The following is an 18,118-nucleotide window of genomic DNA, read 5'->3' on the forward strand; positions in this document are numbered from 1 at the left end:
CTGAAAAGAAGAGCAGTTGTTACAGAGCCACAAGGAACTAAAAACCTTGGGCAATATTTAAGAGTAGATTTCAGAAAAATACACCCATGAATGAAACAGAGTCAATTTAGGCTATCTACCCAAATTTAAATCACCTAAATTCTTTAAAGCACCTGCATCTTTTCCTATTAAAAGAAGCAAGACCACCAGATACTATATACAGCTAGATTTTAACAGAATAAATGATTTTATTCCCCATTTCTCTTATTTAGCAGCTCACAACAGTGAGACTCGTACTTTATTTAAACAGATGCACAGAAATTATCTCGTTTTCAGTTGATACGATACATTAAAAAAAGAAAACATGCTGAGGATATAGAAACAGTGCAGAGAAGAGCAACTAAGATGATCAGGGATGATGTATTGTATGATGAAGAGCTAAGGAAACAAGGTATATTTAACCTAACAAAGAAAAGGCTTAGGGGAGACCAGATAGCAGACTTCAATACTTGAAGGGCTGCCACAAGAAAGAGGCATTGATTTAGTTTCAATAGCACTTGAGGCTAGGACAAGAAGCAATGGATCGAAGCTTGTCAAAGGGAGATCCAACCTGGAAATATAAGAAGGAATTTCCTGAAAGTGAGTACAATAATCAGTGGAATAGCTTGCCCGTCCTGGAATTGTGGATGTTCCATCAATGGAGGTTTTCAATAAAAGATTGGACAACCATTTGTCCTGGATGGTATATGGACTCCTGCCTTGAATAGGGGGTTGGACCAGGGGTGAAAAGCTCCCGATTCGGACCAGATCGCCCGATCTGGTAGCAATAGTGGCAGGTGGTTCAGAGAACCAGTAGCAAAAACCCCTGCCCGCCCACATGCCCACGAGATCATCAGAGGTTTTTTGGTGTTTTTTTTACTTTTAAAAGCATTTTTTCTTCGGCCGAAAAAATGCTTTTAAAAGTTAAAAAAAAAAGCCTCTGATGATTGCACGGCTCAGCTGGGATCGTCAGAGGCTTTTAAAAGCATTTTTTCTACAACCTTTTTGGCCGAAAAGGTTGTAAAAAAAATGCTTGTAGAAGGCTCCTCTGATGATCCCAGCTGAGTTGCCTGATCATCGCAGGCTTTTAAAAGCATTTTTTTACAACCACTTCAGCCGAAGTTGTAGAAAAAATGCTTTTAAAAGTAAAAAAAAAAAAGTTGACCATGCCTACCTAGTCACATTAACCCCACCACCACCAAGTCACGCCCACAGAAGCGGTAGTAACAAATTTTACATTTCACCACTGCGTTGGACTAGATTTCCAAGGTCCCTTTCCAATCCTATTATTCTATGTTCTAACACTGGAACTAACAATCTGGGAAGAGCTTTATGTTGGAAAGATGCTTGGTTAGTTGCCTCTGAGTCTACCTTAAGAGAAGAGGAAAGCTCAAATTCTTTCCTGGATCAAGATGAAAATAGGAGAAGGTTCCACAGACATTACTAACCTAAAGAATGACTGAAGTAACTGCTCTCTGATAACTCAATCCCTGTTCAAGGCCTGGCCAGTACTGTACTGTAACTTGGATGAATTTCACTGCTATCTGACTTACACAGACAAACATACATAGGCAGTCCTCGAATTACGACCAAAATTCAGCCCAAAATTTCAGTGGTTAAGTGAGACATTGGTTAAGTGAGTTTTGCCCCATTTAACGACCTTTCTTGCCACCGTGGTTAAGTGAATCACTGCAGTTGGTAAGTTAGTAAGCCGCTTGTTAAGTCAATCTTGCTTCCCTATTGACTTTACTTGTCAGAAGGTCGTACAAAGGGATCACATAACCTTGGGACACAGTGACGGTCATAAATATGAACCAGTTGACAAGCATCTGAATTTGTTGTTGTTAGTTGCGAAGTCGTGTCCGACCCATCGTGACCCCATGGACAACATTCCTCCAGGCCTTCCTGTCCTTCTACCATCTCCTGGAGCTGGGGTCTCTAACCTTGGCAACTTTAAGCCTGGCGGACTTCAACTCCCAGAATTCCCCAGCCAGCAAAGGTTGGACTAGATCAGGGGTCTCCAACCTTGGCAACTTTAAGCTGGCTGGGGAATTCTGGGAGTTGAAGTCCGCCAGGCTTAAAGTTGCCAAGGTTGGAGAGCACTGGACTAGATGACCTCCAAGGCCCCTTCCAACTCTTGTTACTGTTAAAGGGGGCTTCTAGCACGGTGCAAACCCAGACAGCCAGCCAGCTCAGCCAAGAGTTCCCTTGCCTTGCAGGGCTGCAAAAGAGGCCGATTTGGGGCCTGCAGGTCCCGTCTGTAGACCGCCCCATTTCCCTCACAAACAAACACACACACACACACACACACACGGACCCCCAACCGGGCCGGGGTCCGCGCCCGGTTTTTTCGCCTTTGGCGCCGCTTTTTTTTTTTTTTCTTTTTTTTTCCCCGTTTCCTTCTCCCCGGTTTTTTTTTTTTTTCCCTTGGCGCCCCGTCACAATACCCGCCGGGCCAACCCAACAATCCCGTCCCGCCGCCGCCCTCCCCGCAGCCGAGATTGGGCAGAGCCAGCAGGGTGCGCCGCGTGTGGATGCTGCCCGCGGGGACCGGACCGGAGGCGGAGAAGGAGCCAGAGAAGCCGCCGCCGTCACCACCACCACCCTCCGCACTCGCCGCTGGCCCAGCGCCCGCCCGCCAATCTCAGCCGCCGCCGCCGCTGCTTCCCGCCGAGCCCCGGCCCCTGCTGCCCCCGCGCGGCCGCCACCCAATCGCCCGGCTGGGGGAGCGGCGCGGGGCGGGGCTGGAGTTGTCCGGGCCGTCACCACCACCGCCGCTGCTGCCTGCGGCCGCCGCTTCAACTGGAGCCGGCGGGGAGAAGCAGCAGCAGCCGCCGCCGCCGCCGCCGCCATGGAACAAAAGAAGCGCTGAGGCGAGCGCGGGCCGTGGCGGCGGCAGCAGCACCAGCAGCAGCGCCATCAGCGTCGCCATCAGCGGCGGCGGCGGCGGCGGCAGCAACGCCCAGGCCGCCCCCCAAGAGACAGCAGCGGCGGCGGAGGAGGAGGAAGAGGAGGAAGCAGCGGCCGGAGAGCCCGCCGCCGCCGCCGCCACCACCACAGCATGTCTCCCGGGCCCGCGTAGCCGGACCGCCTCGCCGTCCCCTCCTTCTTCATCTCCTCCTTCTTCTCCGCCGCCGGCCATGCCCAGCGGCAGCGCCTCGCCGTCGCCTCCCGAAGAGCCTCCCGACCTGGGAGCTCGGCGGCGGCTGCTGCCGTCGCTGCTTTTGCCGCCGCCCCCGCCCGCCCCGCCCCGGCCGCCGCGGGGCCTGCTGTCCCAGTCCCAACCCCACCCCCCTTCCCCGCCGCTGCCGGCTTCCCCTCAGCCGCCGCCGCTGCTGCCGGACACGGGGCTGCTGAGGGAGCGCCTGGCCGGCTTGGGCCTGAGGGAGCGCGGGGACGAGGCCGTTCGGGAGCCGGAGGAAGAAGAAGAAGAAGACGACGAGGAGGAGGAGGAGGAAGAAGAAGAAGAGGCGGCGCCTGAGGAAGGAGAAGAAAGAGGCGGCGGCGACTTGGAGCTGGACTTGGAGGAGCCGCCGGAGGACGAGGAAGACGAGGCCGCCGAGGAGGAGGAGGAGGAAGAAGAAGAAGACGAGGAGGAGGAGGAGGAGGGATTCCTGGAATCCCGGGGAGGCGGCGGCGGTGGCGGCGTCTGCGGCCCGGCCTCGCTGCTCTTGCTGCCCCCGCCGCCGGCCTCCTCGCCGCCGCTTCTGCCCCCGGGGCTGGGCTCGGTGCTGCTGCCGCCTTCGGTCTCTGCTCTGCCGCTCGCCGCCGGCTCGGCCTTTGAGGTGGCCGAAGCCGGGGCGCTGGGCGGGGCGCTCTACGGGCCCGGCGACGATGTCCACGCCGGGGTGATGGCGGCGATGCTCTCGCAATCCTACGGGCCGCCCGGGGCAGCGGCGGCGGCGGCAGCGGCAGCTGCAGCGGCGGTGGTAGCCGGGATGCCCCCCGGGTCGGTCTTGAACGGAGAACAAGCGGCGCTGCTGCGAAGGAAGAGCGTCAACACGACCGAGTGCGTCCCGGTGCCCAGCTCCGAGCATGTGGCCGAGATCGTGGGCCGGCAGGGTGAGTTGGGGCGGGCGTGGGCCCCGAGGTTGAGCGGTCTGGGGAAGGGGATTCCTCCCCCAGGATGGGTGGGTGGGAGGGAATCCTGCGTGTCTCGAGTGGGGACCATGGGACAGCGATTTCTCCCAGACTGGGGGTTCCAAAGCCCATCGACCCCAGCTGGAGAGGAAGATGGGAGTCCGATCCCAAAGCGCTGGAAGGGGGCACACTGGATTATTTTAGAGGGGGTGATAAAAGATGAGCGGAGTGGAGGAGAAAGGATGGCAGGACAGCCCCCCCCAAAAAAGAAAGCTGGAAAGTTGGAATTCCTTCCCTTTAACGCGTGTTCAGTTTGGTGAGTTGTGAATGTTTGCTTTTGAGTGTCTTATAGCTGTGAAAAGTTTGGGGGAAGGAAAGGGTTGGTGGGTCTGAACGGGTGGAAAATAGGGGTGCCCTTGCAGAGATCGGGAATAAAATAGAGGTGATCTGTGATTGATTGATTGATTGATTGATTGATTGATTGATTAATGCTGTGCCCCTGTTGGGGGTGTGGATCATGGTGTTCAAAAAATTTAGTTCTGGGCTGCAGCATTGCATGCTGAGTAAGAGGAAGCTTGGCCTGAAATCGGGACTGTTAGGTTTGGGAATGTGGCTGGGAGAAGAAGTCGGGAAATGGCCTGCCTCCAGATCCGGATTAATCTAAATTTGACAAAAGGATTTTTAACAGAAGAACATGTCTAGCTAGATAGGAGGAACCGAGGGCAATATGTTGAAATGGTAAAGGAAGCTTGGCTTTCAAGGGATGAGAAATGGTCTTGGAGGTAGAACAGCTAAGAACAGTGACACCTTGAAAAATGGGTGTGGTTTGTAAGGAAAGGTCTGGGAGACAAACCTTTTAGGAGGCTTCCACCATGTTGAGCAACATTTGTGGATTGTATTTTCAAAGCAATGGTTATAGAGTGCTAGGGAAACTTGAAATTTCACTACCAAAAAACTATTCAGTTACATGGTCCCATGTTTTGGGGAGGAACAGCCAGACAGAATATTCACAATCCATCCCAATGCATCATGACACAAAAGCACAGAAAATAAATAAGAAATATTTAGTATGGTATATCCATATTCTTTGAATGGATAGAAATGAACGGTATAGGCTAAGAAAAGGATATATAAGTTTACACCAGCACAATTCATTGTATACGGAGTTGTCATCTAGTGACCGCAATTGAGACTGGCAACTGACAGTTGAGTTATTAAGCACTGTGGTCACTAAATGAAACCAAGACTATGCTTGTGATCTGACTTCAGTTTCTTTAGCTTAGAGACCTATGTAAATGTGAAGTTTGAACTGAATTGAATTGGACCTTATTTAGCCAAGGGTGATTAAACACACAAAGAATTTGTCTCTGGTACAAAAGCACTTGGTGTACATACAAAGCAGTAGAATAATCATAATCATAATACAGTGAAAGGGGAGGCAGTAAGGAAGATAATAAGGATAAATAATAAGACTAGTTTGGTCATAAAGTTACTTTTCATTACCATTGTTAATTGTGAACAGTCATTGTATGAGCCAGTTGCTAAGGAAGGACTACCTGTAATAACTATGGTAAATTATTTCCTATGCACAATGGTTTTAAGAAATCTGAATTTTGATTCAGAAGCACCAACTCAATAAAGGGAATCTGGGTTGAGAGATTTTTGGGAACTTGCCTGTTTAATAGAGAAGGTGACTGACCTATAACTTGGGTTTGCTTATTCTGCACAGTGTTCTGACTCACTAATTGTGGTTGGATGTTTTCCTCTTTCTTCTGAATTGGGAATATTTTCTATCTAGCCCGGATTGTTTCTAAGCAGACTTAGGCTCCTTGTTTGCAAATGAACTATTTGCCTTTCAGCTAACACTGAACACAATCATGGTTGGCTCTTCTGTTTAAAATGAAGAATCATCAGATCAGAAGAATTCTGGCTAACCACTAAATGAGGCAATCGCTAGAGGGAAAGGGAAGAGGGAATTTAATTTTCATGGGACCTACCCTTGAATTTTCTTGATAGATAGCAGCCTGCAGAATGGGCCAGATGATGGTTGAGCAGAGCAAAGGCCACAAAATGAAAGTGCTTTATTAGATGCTTCATGGAGCATGAAGCTTCACCAAAAGTGGCTGTCTAGGTCCTGGGTAGGGATCTGGGAATTGATTCAGTCCTCATCCAAATTCTTAGCCCCTGTTCTTGACCAGTGGTGGGTCTTACCACTATTTTGCGTGCGTGCGCCTTCCGCACATGCACCTAGCCTCGAAAACGTGTCTAAATAGGATGGCATAGAGCTGGGGCGGATACACCTATGATCTCCACTACCAGTTCACCCAAACCGGTATGAACCGGCTGAATACCACCTCTGTTCTTGACATATATGTCAAGTACCTGTTCAGTAGCAGTAAAAGTAACTTATTCTGATTCAGTCCATCAAAGTCCATTTAGACAGCCAATTTGGTACAGAGATTAAGGCACCAGACTTAAAACCAGGAGACTATGAATTCTAGTCCCACCTTAGACATGAAACCTTGGGCTAGTTTCTTTCAACCTTAAGAGGAAGGGCAAATGACTTCCCAAAATTTTTTGCCATGAAAACTGAAGGGACTACTATTGTGTAGGTAAATGCCAGGGAACCACACTGACTCGAACATACACACACACAGTATATATAAAGCAGAATGCTCAAAAAATAAAAATAAAAGAAAGTATCTTCTCAATTAATTTTTCCACTTTCATCGTATTTATTTATTTAACTTCTGTAGCCACCGATCTCAATCTAATTGACAAATATAGTTGAGACAACATAGAAGAAAAATTCTAAACACATCTGTGCTACTTTTATGCTTTGTCTATCTAGTTCTTAAAATTACAGGAGCTGATCACATCCAGCAGTTGTGGGGAATGAAAACCTATATCTAGCTGCTGTTATGATGGTCTTTCTTGTCCTCTCTAATATTTCTGAAAAACCTAAAATGATCCAAAGACTGTGGCCTGTAAGATCCCTCTGCCCTTATACAGTAGGAAAGAAAGAAATGAAACTACAAGAGAAAACAGGAAGTAGGAGATTTGTCATACACTGGTAGCATGGAAACTTAGTGGCTACATTAATCAGTGGCTGAAAATTTTGATAAGGACCAAATCACAGAATAAAAGCAAAATTCCTAAAAGAATTTCAAAGGAGAAACAATAATGAGGCCAGGGTAGAAGACAAGGAACCTGAATAGAATTTGTTCTAAAATGAGGAAACTAGCTTTTTTTTTATGTTTGCCCATTTTTAGTATCAAGTTGTATTGTGAGGACTGTGTGGCTAAAGACACAGACTGGTCACTTTAATTACATCTCATATAAAAACTTGCCGATCTGTTGGTTTCAGAGGAAGGACTCACAATTTTTATAGTAAATAAAATATCCACAAATATCCAAGATATATCCACTTAGGGATATATCTTTTTATGGATTAGTGAAAGATATTTTAAAAACGATTTAGCCTAGCCTACATTATATAATACATATTCTGCTACAGACACAAGTACAGAATACCAGGCCAGAGTTCACATGAAAGTGGAATTACAATATTTGGCAGGAGCAACTTCATTCACTTGGTTATATGGGTGGCGACTGTCTGTATCCAGTCACAGCATTTCTAGCAAAAAGGATTTCCAGGAAATAGGACCGGAAACATTAGAGAAGATGGGTAGACCAGTGATTTGACTTTATATAAAAGTTCTTCATATTAATGTGGGCTGAGAGGAGCATTTACAAATCTAGAGACCACTCACACCTTGGAAATTAAAGTGCCAGTGAAATCATGAAAGAAATCTCAGTGGAGAAAGTGTAGGCTTTTTTGTCCATGAATCCAAAGGTACCTTTAAAGCACAGGTGAAATCCAGCAGGTTCTGACAGGTTCTGGAGAACCGGTAGCAGAAATTTTGAGCAGTTCAGAGAACCGGCAAATACCATCTCTGGCTGCTCCCAGATTGGGGAAGGAATGGGGATTTTGCAGAATTCTTCCCCTGCCACACCCACCAAGCCATGCCCACAGTACCAGTAGTAAAAAAAAATCGATTTCACCACTGCTTCAAAGATACAAGGCCTTTTAAAAACTTCTTCCTGGTATTAATAATAGTAATAGTGTGAAAGGTCATTTTGTCTATAGCACTAATCTAGTTCTTAAAAAAGTCAGTATAGGAAAGCAAAGGTCCCTGTTTCTAAATTTCATAGTTAATTTGAAGTAAGTGTTTCGTGAAAAAAAACTAATGTTGCTACACCTGACATGCTCTTGAACCTCGTTGTTGGACACAGTTGAGGCATATGAACTGGTTTTTGTAGAAATTCCAGTGGAAATATGTGGATTTGAGAGGATAATTTATAGTCCGAATGGAGTCAAAATGCCTGACAGCTTTTCTTCGAGCCCATAATGAGTTCTCCTTAAAACAGAAGAAATAGGTATGGCTCTTAATTTTTAGTTTCTCACAGGAGGATCCTGTAAAAAATTAGTTCATTCCAGTCATATTTGGCTTATATCATTACAGTTTACCAAATCTGCTGTTCACTTTTTTGGGGTAATGATGGTAAACTTAAAAATCTACACAGGGCATTTCAGAGTACGTTTTTAGCTATAACCCAATAGACCATGTGGGTTGTATCTATTACAATTATCTAATTCTATTTCCTTGTTATAGATATAATTAGAAAAAATTAGGGAATTCTGTGCCAAGTTAAGAAGTGTTGAATGTAAATATACAAAACTTATGTACATTTAAAGGAGCCTGGCATTACAAGAAAATTTGAATAAATACAATAATGGAGGAGAATTTGCAAAGAGAATTATCTTTTCATTGCCAATATCTGCTTTAACCAACATAAATGATGATTCTGCATCTGGATATCACCAGATGGACAACATTAGCTAAATAATAGGAAACAGAAGACGGAGAAATGCAGTTCAGACCGAACACAACATTTTCAGATGGTGAAAAAACCACGAATTATTGGGGTCATATATGGACTATATAATATGCATTAGAAAATAATGCAAAAAATACATGACAGCAAATTTTGACTGAAAACTGTATATCAAAATATGAAAAAGATATTTGGTCTTGTGCAAAATAGATCCATGGAAAAGTGGAAGTCAATTTTTTTTTCCTAAATCCTAAAATTTCAGAGGAAGAAAAAATCCAAATAGTTTTCAGAACAAGCTATATATTAGTTAGAAAAGATGGAAGGTAAATCTTGAGCAATAAGGATACAGGCAATTATCATTATTCACGGTAATTACATTCTGTGAAAATGCTGCAAATACCAAATTAGTTGGGCAATTCCAGTGTTTTGCTTCCTTGTATGTCCACAAATAAGTGTGACAGCCCCAGGGGTATTGATTTTTGGGATTACAAAAACATTTTTGTGAATTTGCAGATTGTAAGGGTTGCCTGTATGTGACTGCAAATGAGAGTCTTAAAAAGGACAAAGAGTGAGGTGACAATCAAGAATGTAAACACATGGACAAAAATAGGAAGAAAAGGAGAGAAACTTTCAAGATTACCATAGAAATTAGAAGAAAATTTAGATGTAAAATAAGATTACTCAAAACTAATACTGGAATAAGCCAGGTAAATAAAGATAAACTATACTGAAACCATTTACAGACAGATTTGTAGAATGATAGAAACGGATGTAGAGAAAGAAAACTGTACATTTAGGAACAAATTCCATTAGAGAATGATGTACAGGTAGTCCTCCACTTATGACCATAATTGAGGCCAACATTTATGTTGCTAAGTGAGAAATTTGTTAAGTGAGTTTTCCCCATTTTACTACTTTTCTTGCCCCATTTGTTAAGCAAAGCACTGCAACTGATTAGTAACACAGTTGTTAAGTGAATCTGGCTTCCCCATTGAATTTGCTTGTCAGAAGGTTGCAAAAGGTGATCACATGACCTCGGGACACTGCAACCATCATAAATGTGAGTCAGTTGTCAAGCATCCGAATGTAAATCACGTGATCATGGGGATATTGCAAAACTCATAAGTGTGAAAAATGATCATGTCACTTTTTTGAGTGCTGTTATAACTTCGAATGGTCACTAAGTGAACTGTTGTAAGTTGAGGACTAACTGTATAAGAAATAACAGACAATTGCCCAATAACAAAAGCACCACGTGGAAAAGAAATCCCATTGTTGGAGAAGAAACAGCTAAAGTGCTAACACCTCAGGATGGGCAAGGCTAGGTTGCAAAAAGTCAAGAGAACCTAGAGCAGGGGGTGTCAATCTCGCGGCATCACGTTGACGTTACATGACGTATCACAATGTTTTTCCTCTTCGCGGAGCTGGGATGGGCGTGGCCTGCGCATGACGCATCCAGCCCGCAGGCCGCCAATTTGACACCCCTATCCTGGAGAATGTGCTAATTATCAAAACATGTGAACAAAGTTTTTGCTTACATTTTTGCAAAGAAGACTAGAGCCATACATGGAAAATTGAATGTCAAATGATCAGGTAAATATTAGAAAAAGCATACGCCACTTTGGTATAGTGGTTAAAGCTGCTGGCCTAGAAACCAGGAGACTGAGTTCTAGTCCCACAAGTGACTTTGTGACAGTTGCTCTCTTTATTTATTTATTTATTTATTTATTTGAATTTATATCCCGCCCTTCTCCGAAGACTCAGGGTGGCCAATCTTTGACCAATCCACCTCACAGGGTTGTTGTTGTTGTGAGGAAATAAGAAGAAATGTATTTTCGCCACCTTAGGTTATTTATAAATATAATAAATGTGTGGTAAAAAAAATCTTTAAAAATTGGATATGGTATTAGAAAACTAATATAGGAATAATGGGGAGAAAAAAAGAATTTTAGATTTTCCTATATGCTTCACTGACTCCAATATGCCTTTGATAGTACTGTTTACACCAGAATGAAGATCATATTAAAGTTAATGTTTATAGTGGAACACTTGGTTATTCTTTTGAGGAATCTTTACACTGTAAGAACTGAGTTTGAAGAAACAGTGATTCAGAATAGGGGAGAGAATGAAAGAAGGATGCATTTTGTCCCCATAGCTATTTTCATTTGCAGCAAATATATTCTAAGAATAGCAGGTCTGGAGGAACTTGACAAGTGAAATTAAAATACGATGTTGAAATGCTAACAATATGAGAGTGGAGACGGCACCGCTTGATCAGCTTAAAAGCTAAGAAGAGCTCATTAAAGAAGTAAAACTGGAGAGTAAAAAAAAGTTAAATATTAAAAAGACAAAGGTAACAGCAACTAGCATGCTTTGTGAGTTCATAGTTGACTGCTAAGAAGTGAATGGTAAATTTGCTTTCTTGGGCTCAAGAATAAATGTAGAATAGTGTGCTGGAGAAAGCAAAATAATTGTAGGCAGGAAGAGAATTGTAAACTTAGACTACATTAGTGTTGGCGAACCTGTTCGGCACTGAGTGCCAAAACCGTGTGTGTGTGTGTGTGTGGCAGAGCAGTTCCCCGGCGTGTGGAAACTGAGCGTCCAGTTTCCAGTGTGCGCATGCACGTCGGTCACCTGGTCTTCCAGTTTCCAGTTCTCCCACGTGCACGAAGACCAGCTGGCTGGCGTGCATGTGTGCGCTGGAACTCGGAAGAGCAACGGGTGATGGCTGGCGTGCCCAGAGAGATGGTTCTGTGTGCCACTTCTGGCACGCGTGCCATAGGTTCGCCATCACGGGACTAAATCATGAAGAATGAAAGAATTGCTATTACAACAAGGGTCATGCTATCTGAATAAGTCCATGCAGTTTTCTTGGCAATGTTTTTAGAAGTGGCTTGCCCTTGCCTTGTTTTAGGACTCATTAAGCATGACTGGCTAAGGTCTAAGACAGTGCTAGAACTCAGTTTCCAAACTCCTAGTCCGATATCTTACATATTAGATCAAACTGGCTCAGAACAGTTAAAGCAATGGCTTTTTCAGTGGTAATATATGGAATAAGGGTGGATGTGGACAAGGAGAAAGAAGATAAATTCCTTCAAATTATAGATTAAGAGATAGTTACCAAAGAGTTCCATGGTCTGCAGGAAGAACCAGTTGGTTGGTCCTGAAAGACTGTCTGCTGCCTTCTAGCAATCACTGTCAAGCAGAAACTTGCATACTCCAGACATGATGTGAATGGATAAAGAAAATACTACGTGCTTTGCAAATTTGAGGGATATAGAATAAGGGTAGATAATAGATAAAGGTTGATTGAAAGATGTTGCAGGGATATCTGTGGGAGAATCACAGCTTGTTGTTGGAAATAGGTCTTAGAGATGAAGGATATTTATCTACCAACAATGCTGGCCAAGTTCCCAAACAATGTAATATTTCCTCATACAGGCATTTTTCGGCTTATTTGTCATCAGAAGTAACTACATTCTAAATTTCTTTCATCCACCACATTTCTTTTATGGCCTGTGTGTGTGTGTGTGTACAGGCCTGGCTTGTCCCATACTTTTTCTCTAAAATACCTGAATTTCTCATTTTTATTTTACTGTTGTTTTCTCTTCATCAGTGTTTCTGAAGGTCTATGGAGGTAGCAATAGCAATAGCTTTTAGACTTATATACCACTTCACAATGCTTTACAACCCTCTCTAAATGGCTTACAGAATCAGCACATTGCCCCCACCAATCTGGGTCCTCATTTTACCCACCTCGGAAAGATGGAAAGGTGAGTCAACCTTGAGCCTGGTGAGATTTGAACTGTCAAATTGCAGGCAGCTGACAGGCAGCAGAAGTAGCCTGCAGTACTGCATTCTAACCACTGCGCCACCACAGATAGAAATTCTTTATCATTGAGGTCCTGGTTGTCCCAAAGGTGCATTTTCCAAAGGGCAATTGGATTTTCTTTGAGTGTTGTTTTTTTTCCTTGAAAATGTTTCGTTTCTCATCCAAGAATATTTTCAAAGAAAAAAGAAGTCCAGTTGCCTTTTAGAAAAAGCACCTTTGGGACAGTGTTTCTCAACCTTGGGAACTTGAAGATGTGTGGACTTCAACTCCCAGAATTCCCCAGTCAGAGGAGTGAAGTCTCTGCTTTTGGTCTTTTATCCAATAAGCAAATTTGGCTTTCAGGACTACACAACTATATTTTCCACTGCAAACCACTGTTGCTCAACTACACTTTGATGCTTGACTCCAACACATATTTAAATAAGGCTTTCCATTTCATACACATCTCCAACGTTTGGTTCATACAGACATTCCCCTTGAAGTGGTGGTCTACCCATCATAAATTCAGTGGTTTGTAATAGCTGCATTACCCACCTTGTAAGCCATTGAGTTCCACCAGTATTATGGTGTGGCAAGAGATTTATCTTATCTCCAAGAAGAGAACCGTTTTTTCAGAATGGCTACCTGCTTTTCTGATACCCTAACACTTAATTCATATTACCGTACAGATCCATGGCTTTTGTATAAAGCAAAATTGGCTTAGTTTGAACAACATATAGAGCTAAAACCAATCCTTAATATGAGCGCCAGCACTATAGACTGAACCAGCCTGAGTGGCATAGAATTGTCACATTCTTGTAGTTTTATCTCCCAACTTCTCTGTCCCTCCCATATTATACAGGTCAGCTATCCTCCTTCAGAGGAACATCTTGTAACTGGACTTGAATACACTTGAGCACAATTTCTATTTAACAGGAGGATAGTTGCACATGTAACATTCTTGGTAAAACACCGAGTGCTCTCATATCACCACTGGCTTTCTAACCTCATCATCTATCCCGTTTTGGCTCAGGGAAACAAACAGGTGCTCAAATCCTCCAGTTTTCTCTTACAAAAACGTTATCGTATGAGAATAAAATGTGGCAGCTTGTGCGTTCTTGAGCTTGGGAGAAAAATAAAGATTGAACTCATCTGAGAAGGATACGTTCCTGCAAAGTTGGGGGGGCTGAGGGGGGGGCACCCATTAAAGGCTGATGAAGGAAGAGGGAAAGGTGAAAGATGAGGTTAACACAAGGAGACGGGCTACAGCCTGCAGTCTGGGCTAAGGAAATGTGCTGATCCAGGCAGTTCTGCCAGTGATTCCTGCTCTGGTTTCAGTGTCTTTTGGCACATGCTGGCTGTAGATGATCCTGCTTTTGTTTGGCAGCTGTGAAAGCTGAAAGTGGGACTTTCTGCGTGTTTTTAAAAGTTAGGCATATTTTAATGAACGTTTCTTTTCATTTAATTAATTTTTAACCTAGTTCTTTTTGTTCCATTTTTCCTATTTTTGTAAATCACTCAACCTTCACAACATATACTTCTTCTTCTTCCTGTTTTCCACAACTCTTTTAGGTTGATGGAGCTGAGAGAGAGTTTAAAAAAATCACCCAACCGGCTTTCATGCCTAAGGCAGGACTAGAACTCATGGCCTCTTCGTTTTCTAACACTTTCTGGCCTGGAAATCTGCTCATAGGTCATTGCCGTTGTAAACTGAGGCACCCACAGACCTGGGGTTTTTTATATATACTTTCTGTGATGGCCATTCAGCAAATCACGGTTGTTAAGGAAAACTATTATTCTGATTAGATGCGGTTTTGACGGAAACCAACAAAAAAAAATGGTGGAAACTAGGAAAAAATATTGCAAATTAGAGCGACATGACCATAAGTAGCAACCAGTCATAAAGGCAAGCACCCAAAATGTTGTAAGATAACCACAAGGGGCATGAATTTCACAACAGATGGAATGCTTTACAGGCCCTAAAATGCACTTGTTCCACAGCCATGGTTACTCCAAACAACTTACGATGGTCATAAGTTGAGGACTATCTGCCTAACAAATGTTTATGTTTTTATGCTTCACTTTATGTATCAAGCTATAACTTTAAAAAATACCCATTGAAATATTATGTTGTATGTTGATTGAAAATGATCAATAGTAGACTCTCAAAAGTTATTAATATACATTTAGCTCTAAAATATGTTTGCACTAAATTTTATTATAAATACCCTGTTTCCCCCAAAATAAGACATCCCCTGATAATAAGCCCAATTGGGCTTTTGAGCAGATGGCAATAAGGCCAAGCGCTTATTTCAGGGTTCAAAAAAATATAAGACAGGGTCTTATTTTTGGGAAAACACGGTAGACTTATCTAAAATATTTATACTTGTTTTTTAAACATTTACAGGCAAACATAACTATGTGGTCTAATTTAAGTCTCTTAAACTCTAGTTAAAGCATTTTCAGAATTGTTCTAATTCGATTTTGAAGCTGAAATAGATTTAGATTAAACTACATCTAAACAAACTGTGCTGGTTTCCTAGTACTATTAAATATAAGGCCTACATCTGTCTCAGTACAGTAATTATATGCTTCTGTGTCATTACATTTTCAAATATCTGCAGTTTACCACCTGCTCACGAATAGTATGTCTACATTGAAATAAGTCATTGACTCAGAGATCCATTTTAAGTTACAGATTTCCACAACCAATCTAGAGAAGTGATTCATAATTCAGAAACAGGTCTTTCGGTATCTGCCAGAAGGATTGCTTCACTTACAGTCAACGAATAATATTCCCCAACCAGAAGGCATTAAAAAGCCATATATTGCTTTTTAAAAAATAATGCTGAAGGGTCAGCTCCAGACCATAAAGAGACAGGTTGTGGAGCGAGCGGGAGACCCAGCTGGCTTAATTAATTATACCCGATCCAAACACGGAATGCCTCAGAAAATGCTGAGAAGCAATGAGGAAGGAAACCGTAACACAATGAAAATTGCACAGACTGCTCCAGCCGCCAGCATGCAAAACCCACAACAAATAAAAGATTGAAGATGGAGGTTGTGCTCATCAGCATTGTCATGGACTGTGCTGGGGAAGCCAAAAGGTCAAGGAAAGGAGACCCCGAAATCAGAGGCTCCTCATTTTCTGTGGTACATGTTTAAGTCTTCCCCCTTTGCTCGGTTTAAGTTGAATGCGTAGAAAATCACTGTGCTTTTCACTAAATTGTGCCCCACCCCATTTGTATAATCAAGGTTAATTACTTCAGTACTTTTTTTTTCTCGTAATAATTACATTGTAAGACTAGCTAAGCCAGTATATCTTCGTATCTGGCATTCAAATCTGCAGAAAATGATGCAAGTTCCATTTTCGAGAGCAGGGGAATTTAAAAAAAAACAAACCTGATTCATCTCGTCTCCTGATAGCATTAGGAAGCAGGCTTCACAGGGTTTGCTGTGTAAATTTTATTCAGTCCTTAGGTATGGATGGATCTTCCCTTGAAAGATAATTTGCTTAAGCATTAGTTCTTTTAAGTGTTAGCATAAGGATAAGTATGGTTTGGTAACTTGGTGTCTTTTGGATGTACCAGTCTGTGAGCCTTTGCCATCTGCCATTAAGGCTTGGATGTTTGGGAATTACAGTCTGAATAGCTGAGTGATGTGTGGGTGCAATGCATGCTTTTGAGTCAGTCTTGATCTCTGGCCACCACCTGGACAAGTCTTTGCAATTTTCTTGGCAAGATTTCAGAAGTGGTTTGCCATTGCCTGTTTCCTTGGGCTGAGAAAGAAGGACTGGCCCAAGGTCACCCAGCTAGCTTCATGCTTAAGGCAGGATTAGAGCTCATGGCCTCTCAGTTTTTAGCCTGGTGCCTAACGACTGCATCAACCTGGCTCTCATTTAATTGCACGATAGTAGTGTGTGAAGTGTTCTATGTATGGAACAAACACTTTAAGGCCGTGACGGCGAACCTATGGCACGCATGCCACAGCTGGCACGCAGAGCCCTCTCTGCAGGCACATGAGCAGTCACCCAGCTCAACTCCACTCCGCATGCGTGCACGTGCCTCCCACCGACCTGCTGATTTTTTGGATGCGCCAGGGCGGGGTGCATGGGGAGAGATATGTAGGGGTGGGTCATGCACAGGGAGCAGGGAGTCGTCCCCACCCCAGCCCATTTTTGGCCTCAAGAAGCTGCAGGGAGACATGCTAGACCAAAAACAGGCAGGGATGAAGCCTGCCCCCCCCCCGGCCCATTTTTGGGCCCAGGAGGCTGCAGAGGGGCCTGCTAGACCAAAAACGGGCGAGGGGGTCACATGCAGAGACAGGGTGAGCGGAGGGGGGCGGGTCATGCCTGCATGCGCATGGGGGGCGCACATTGCATTATGAGTTTCAGCACACAACGAGAAAAGGGTTGACAATCATTGCTTTAAGGTGATCCATGCCTGAACCAAAATGTGCAAGTGCTGCCAAGTGTTTTCATTCCGGCATAGAAGAACAATGTGCCACTCTCCTGTTTTGGGCAGAAACAGTTCAGAGGAGCAAGGAAAAATCTAAACAGGTGAGGGAGGGAAGGAAGGTGCAGGGAAATTCAGGAATAGGAAGGCCAGGAGCTGTGTCAGGAACAGCATACACCAGCCTTACCACTTACCTGTGCAGTTTCTGTTTCATTTGAAACCCAAAATGAGCAAAGAACTATTGTTAATTCTAAAGGTTTGGTACAATGTCCAGAATAATGTGATAATGTATGATATCCATGTTGCATGACTTTAGATTTGCATGGCTTCAACATTACTTCCCATGTCAGGAATTTCATGTTAGCAAATGAGTTGAGTGATAGAAGAGAGAATGATCATACCATCCCTGTTGAATGCTCCGTATGGAATTAAAACTGGCTGCCAGGAGGGGGATGAATTTCTCTGCTTTTCCTTTATGGGCCTATATTCAAGGCAGTGACATTTCGTTTTGAAGTCCATCATAGCAGCTTGATTGCAGAAACAAGCATAGACCTGTTTGCTGCTACATGATAGAGAGTAAATGCTAGACATCTTTGGTTTCTCAAACGTGCTAAAGTGGAGCAAATAGTTTTAGTCTGCTTTAAAACAACATGCTATAAAACTCTTAGCAGAGTCAAAGCAAGGTGATAATGGTAGAACTCAGACAAGCCTACAGAGTGTAAAATATTAAGGCCTTAAAATATTAAGGCCATTAAACAAGCCATTTATCTTAAAGAGACAGGACCTGATATATTGGCTGAGAAACAAATTTTGGGTAGGATGTTTGTTCCAGTGATGGGTTTCAAAATTTTTTACT

At 43.5% G+C, this 18,118-nt stretch overlaps 1 protein-coding gene across 1 annotated transcript in view; it reads left to right on the top strand.

The window, feature by feature from the left end:
- Positions 1-2,561: 2,561 nt before the first annotated feature.
- Positions 2,562-18,118, top strand: part of MEX3C (mex-3 RNA binding family member C) — a 37,867-nt gene continuing 22,310 nt past the window's right edge. The window contains exon 1 of the mRNA XM_058170923.1: positions 2,562-4,080. Coding sequence (XP_058026906.1) covers positions 3,159-4,080 — 922 coding nt within the window. The 5' untranslated portion in view covers positions 2,562-3,158. The remainder of the gene's footprint in view (positions 4,081-18,118) is intronic.

Source organism: Ahaetulla prasina, chromosome 2 (genome assembly GCF_028640845.1).
Source record: "Ahaetulla prasina isolate Xishuangbanna chromosome 2, ASM2864084v1, whole genome shotgun sequence".
Classification (NCBI taxonomy): domain Eukaryota; kingdom Metazoa; phylum Chordata; class Lepidosauria; order Squamata; family Colubridae; genus Ahaetulla; species Ahaetulla prasina.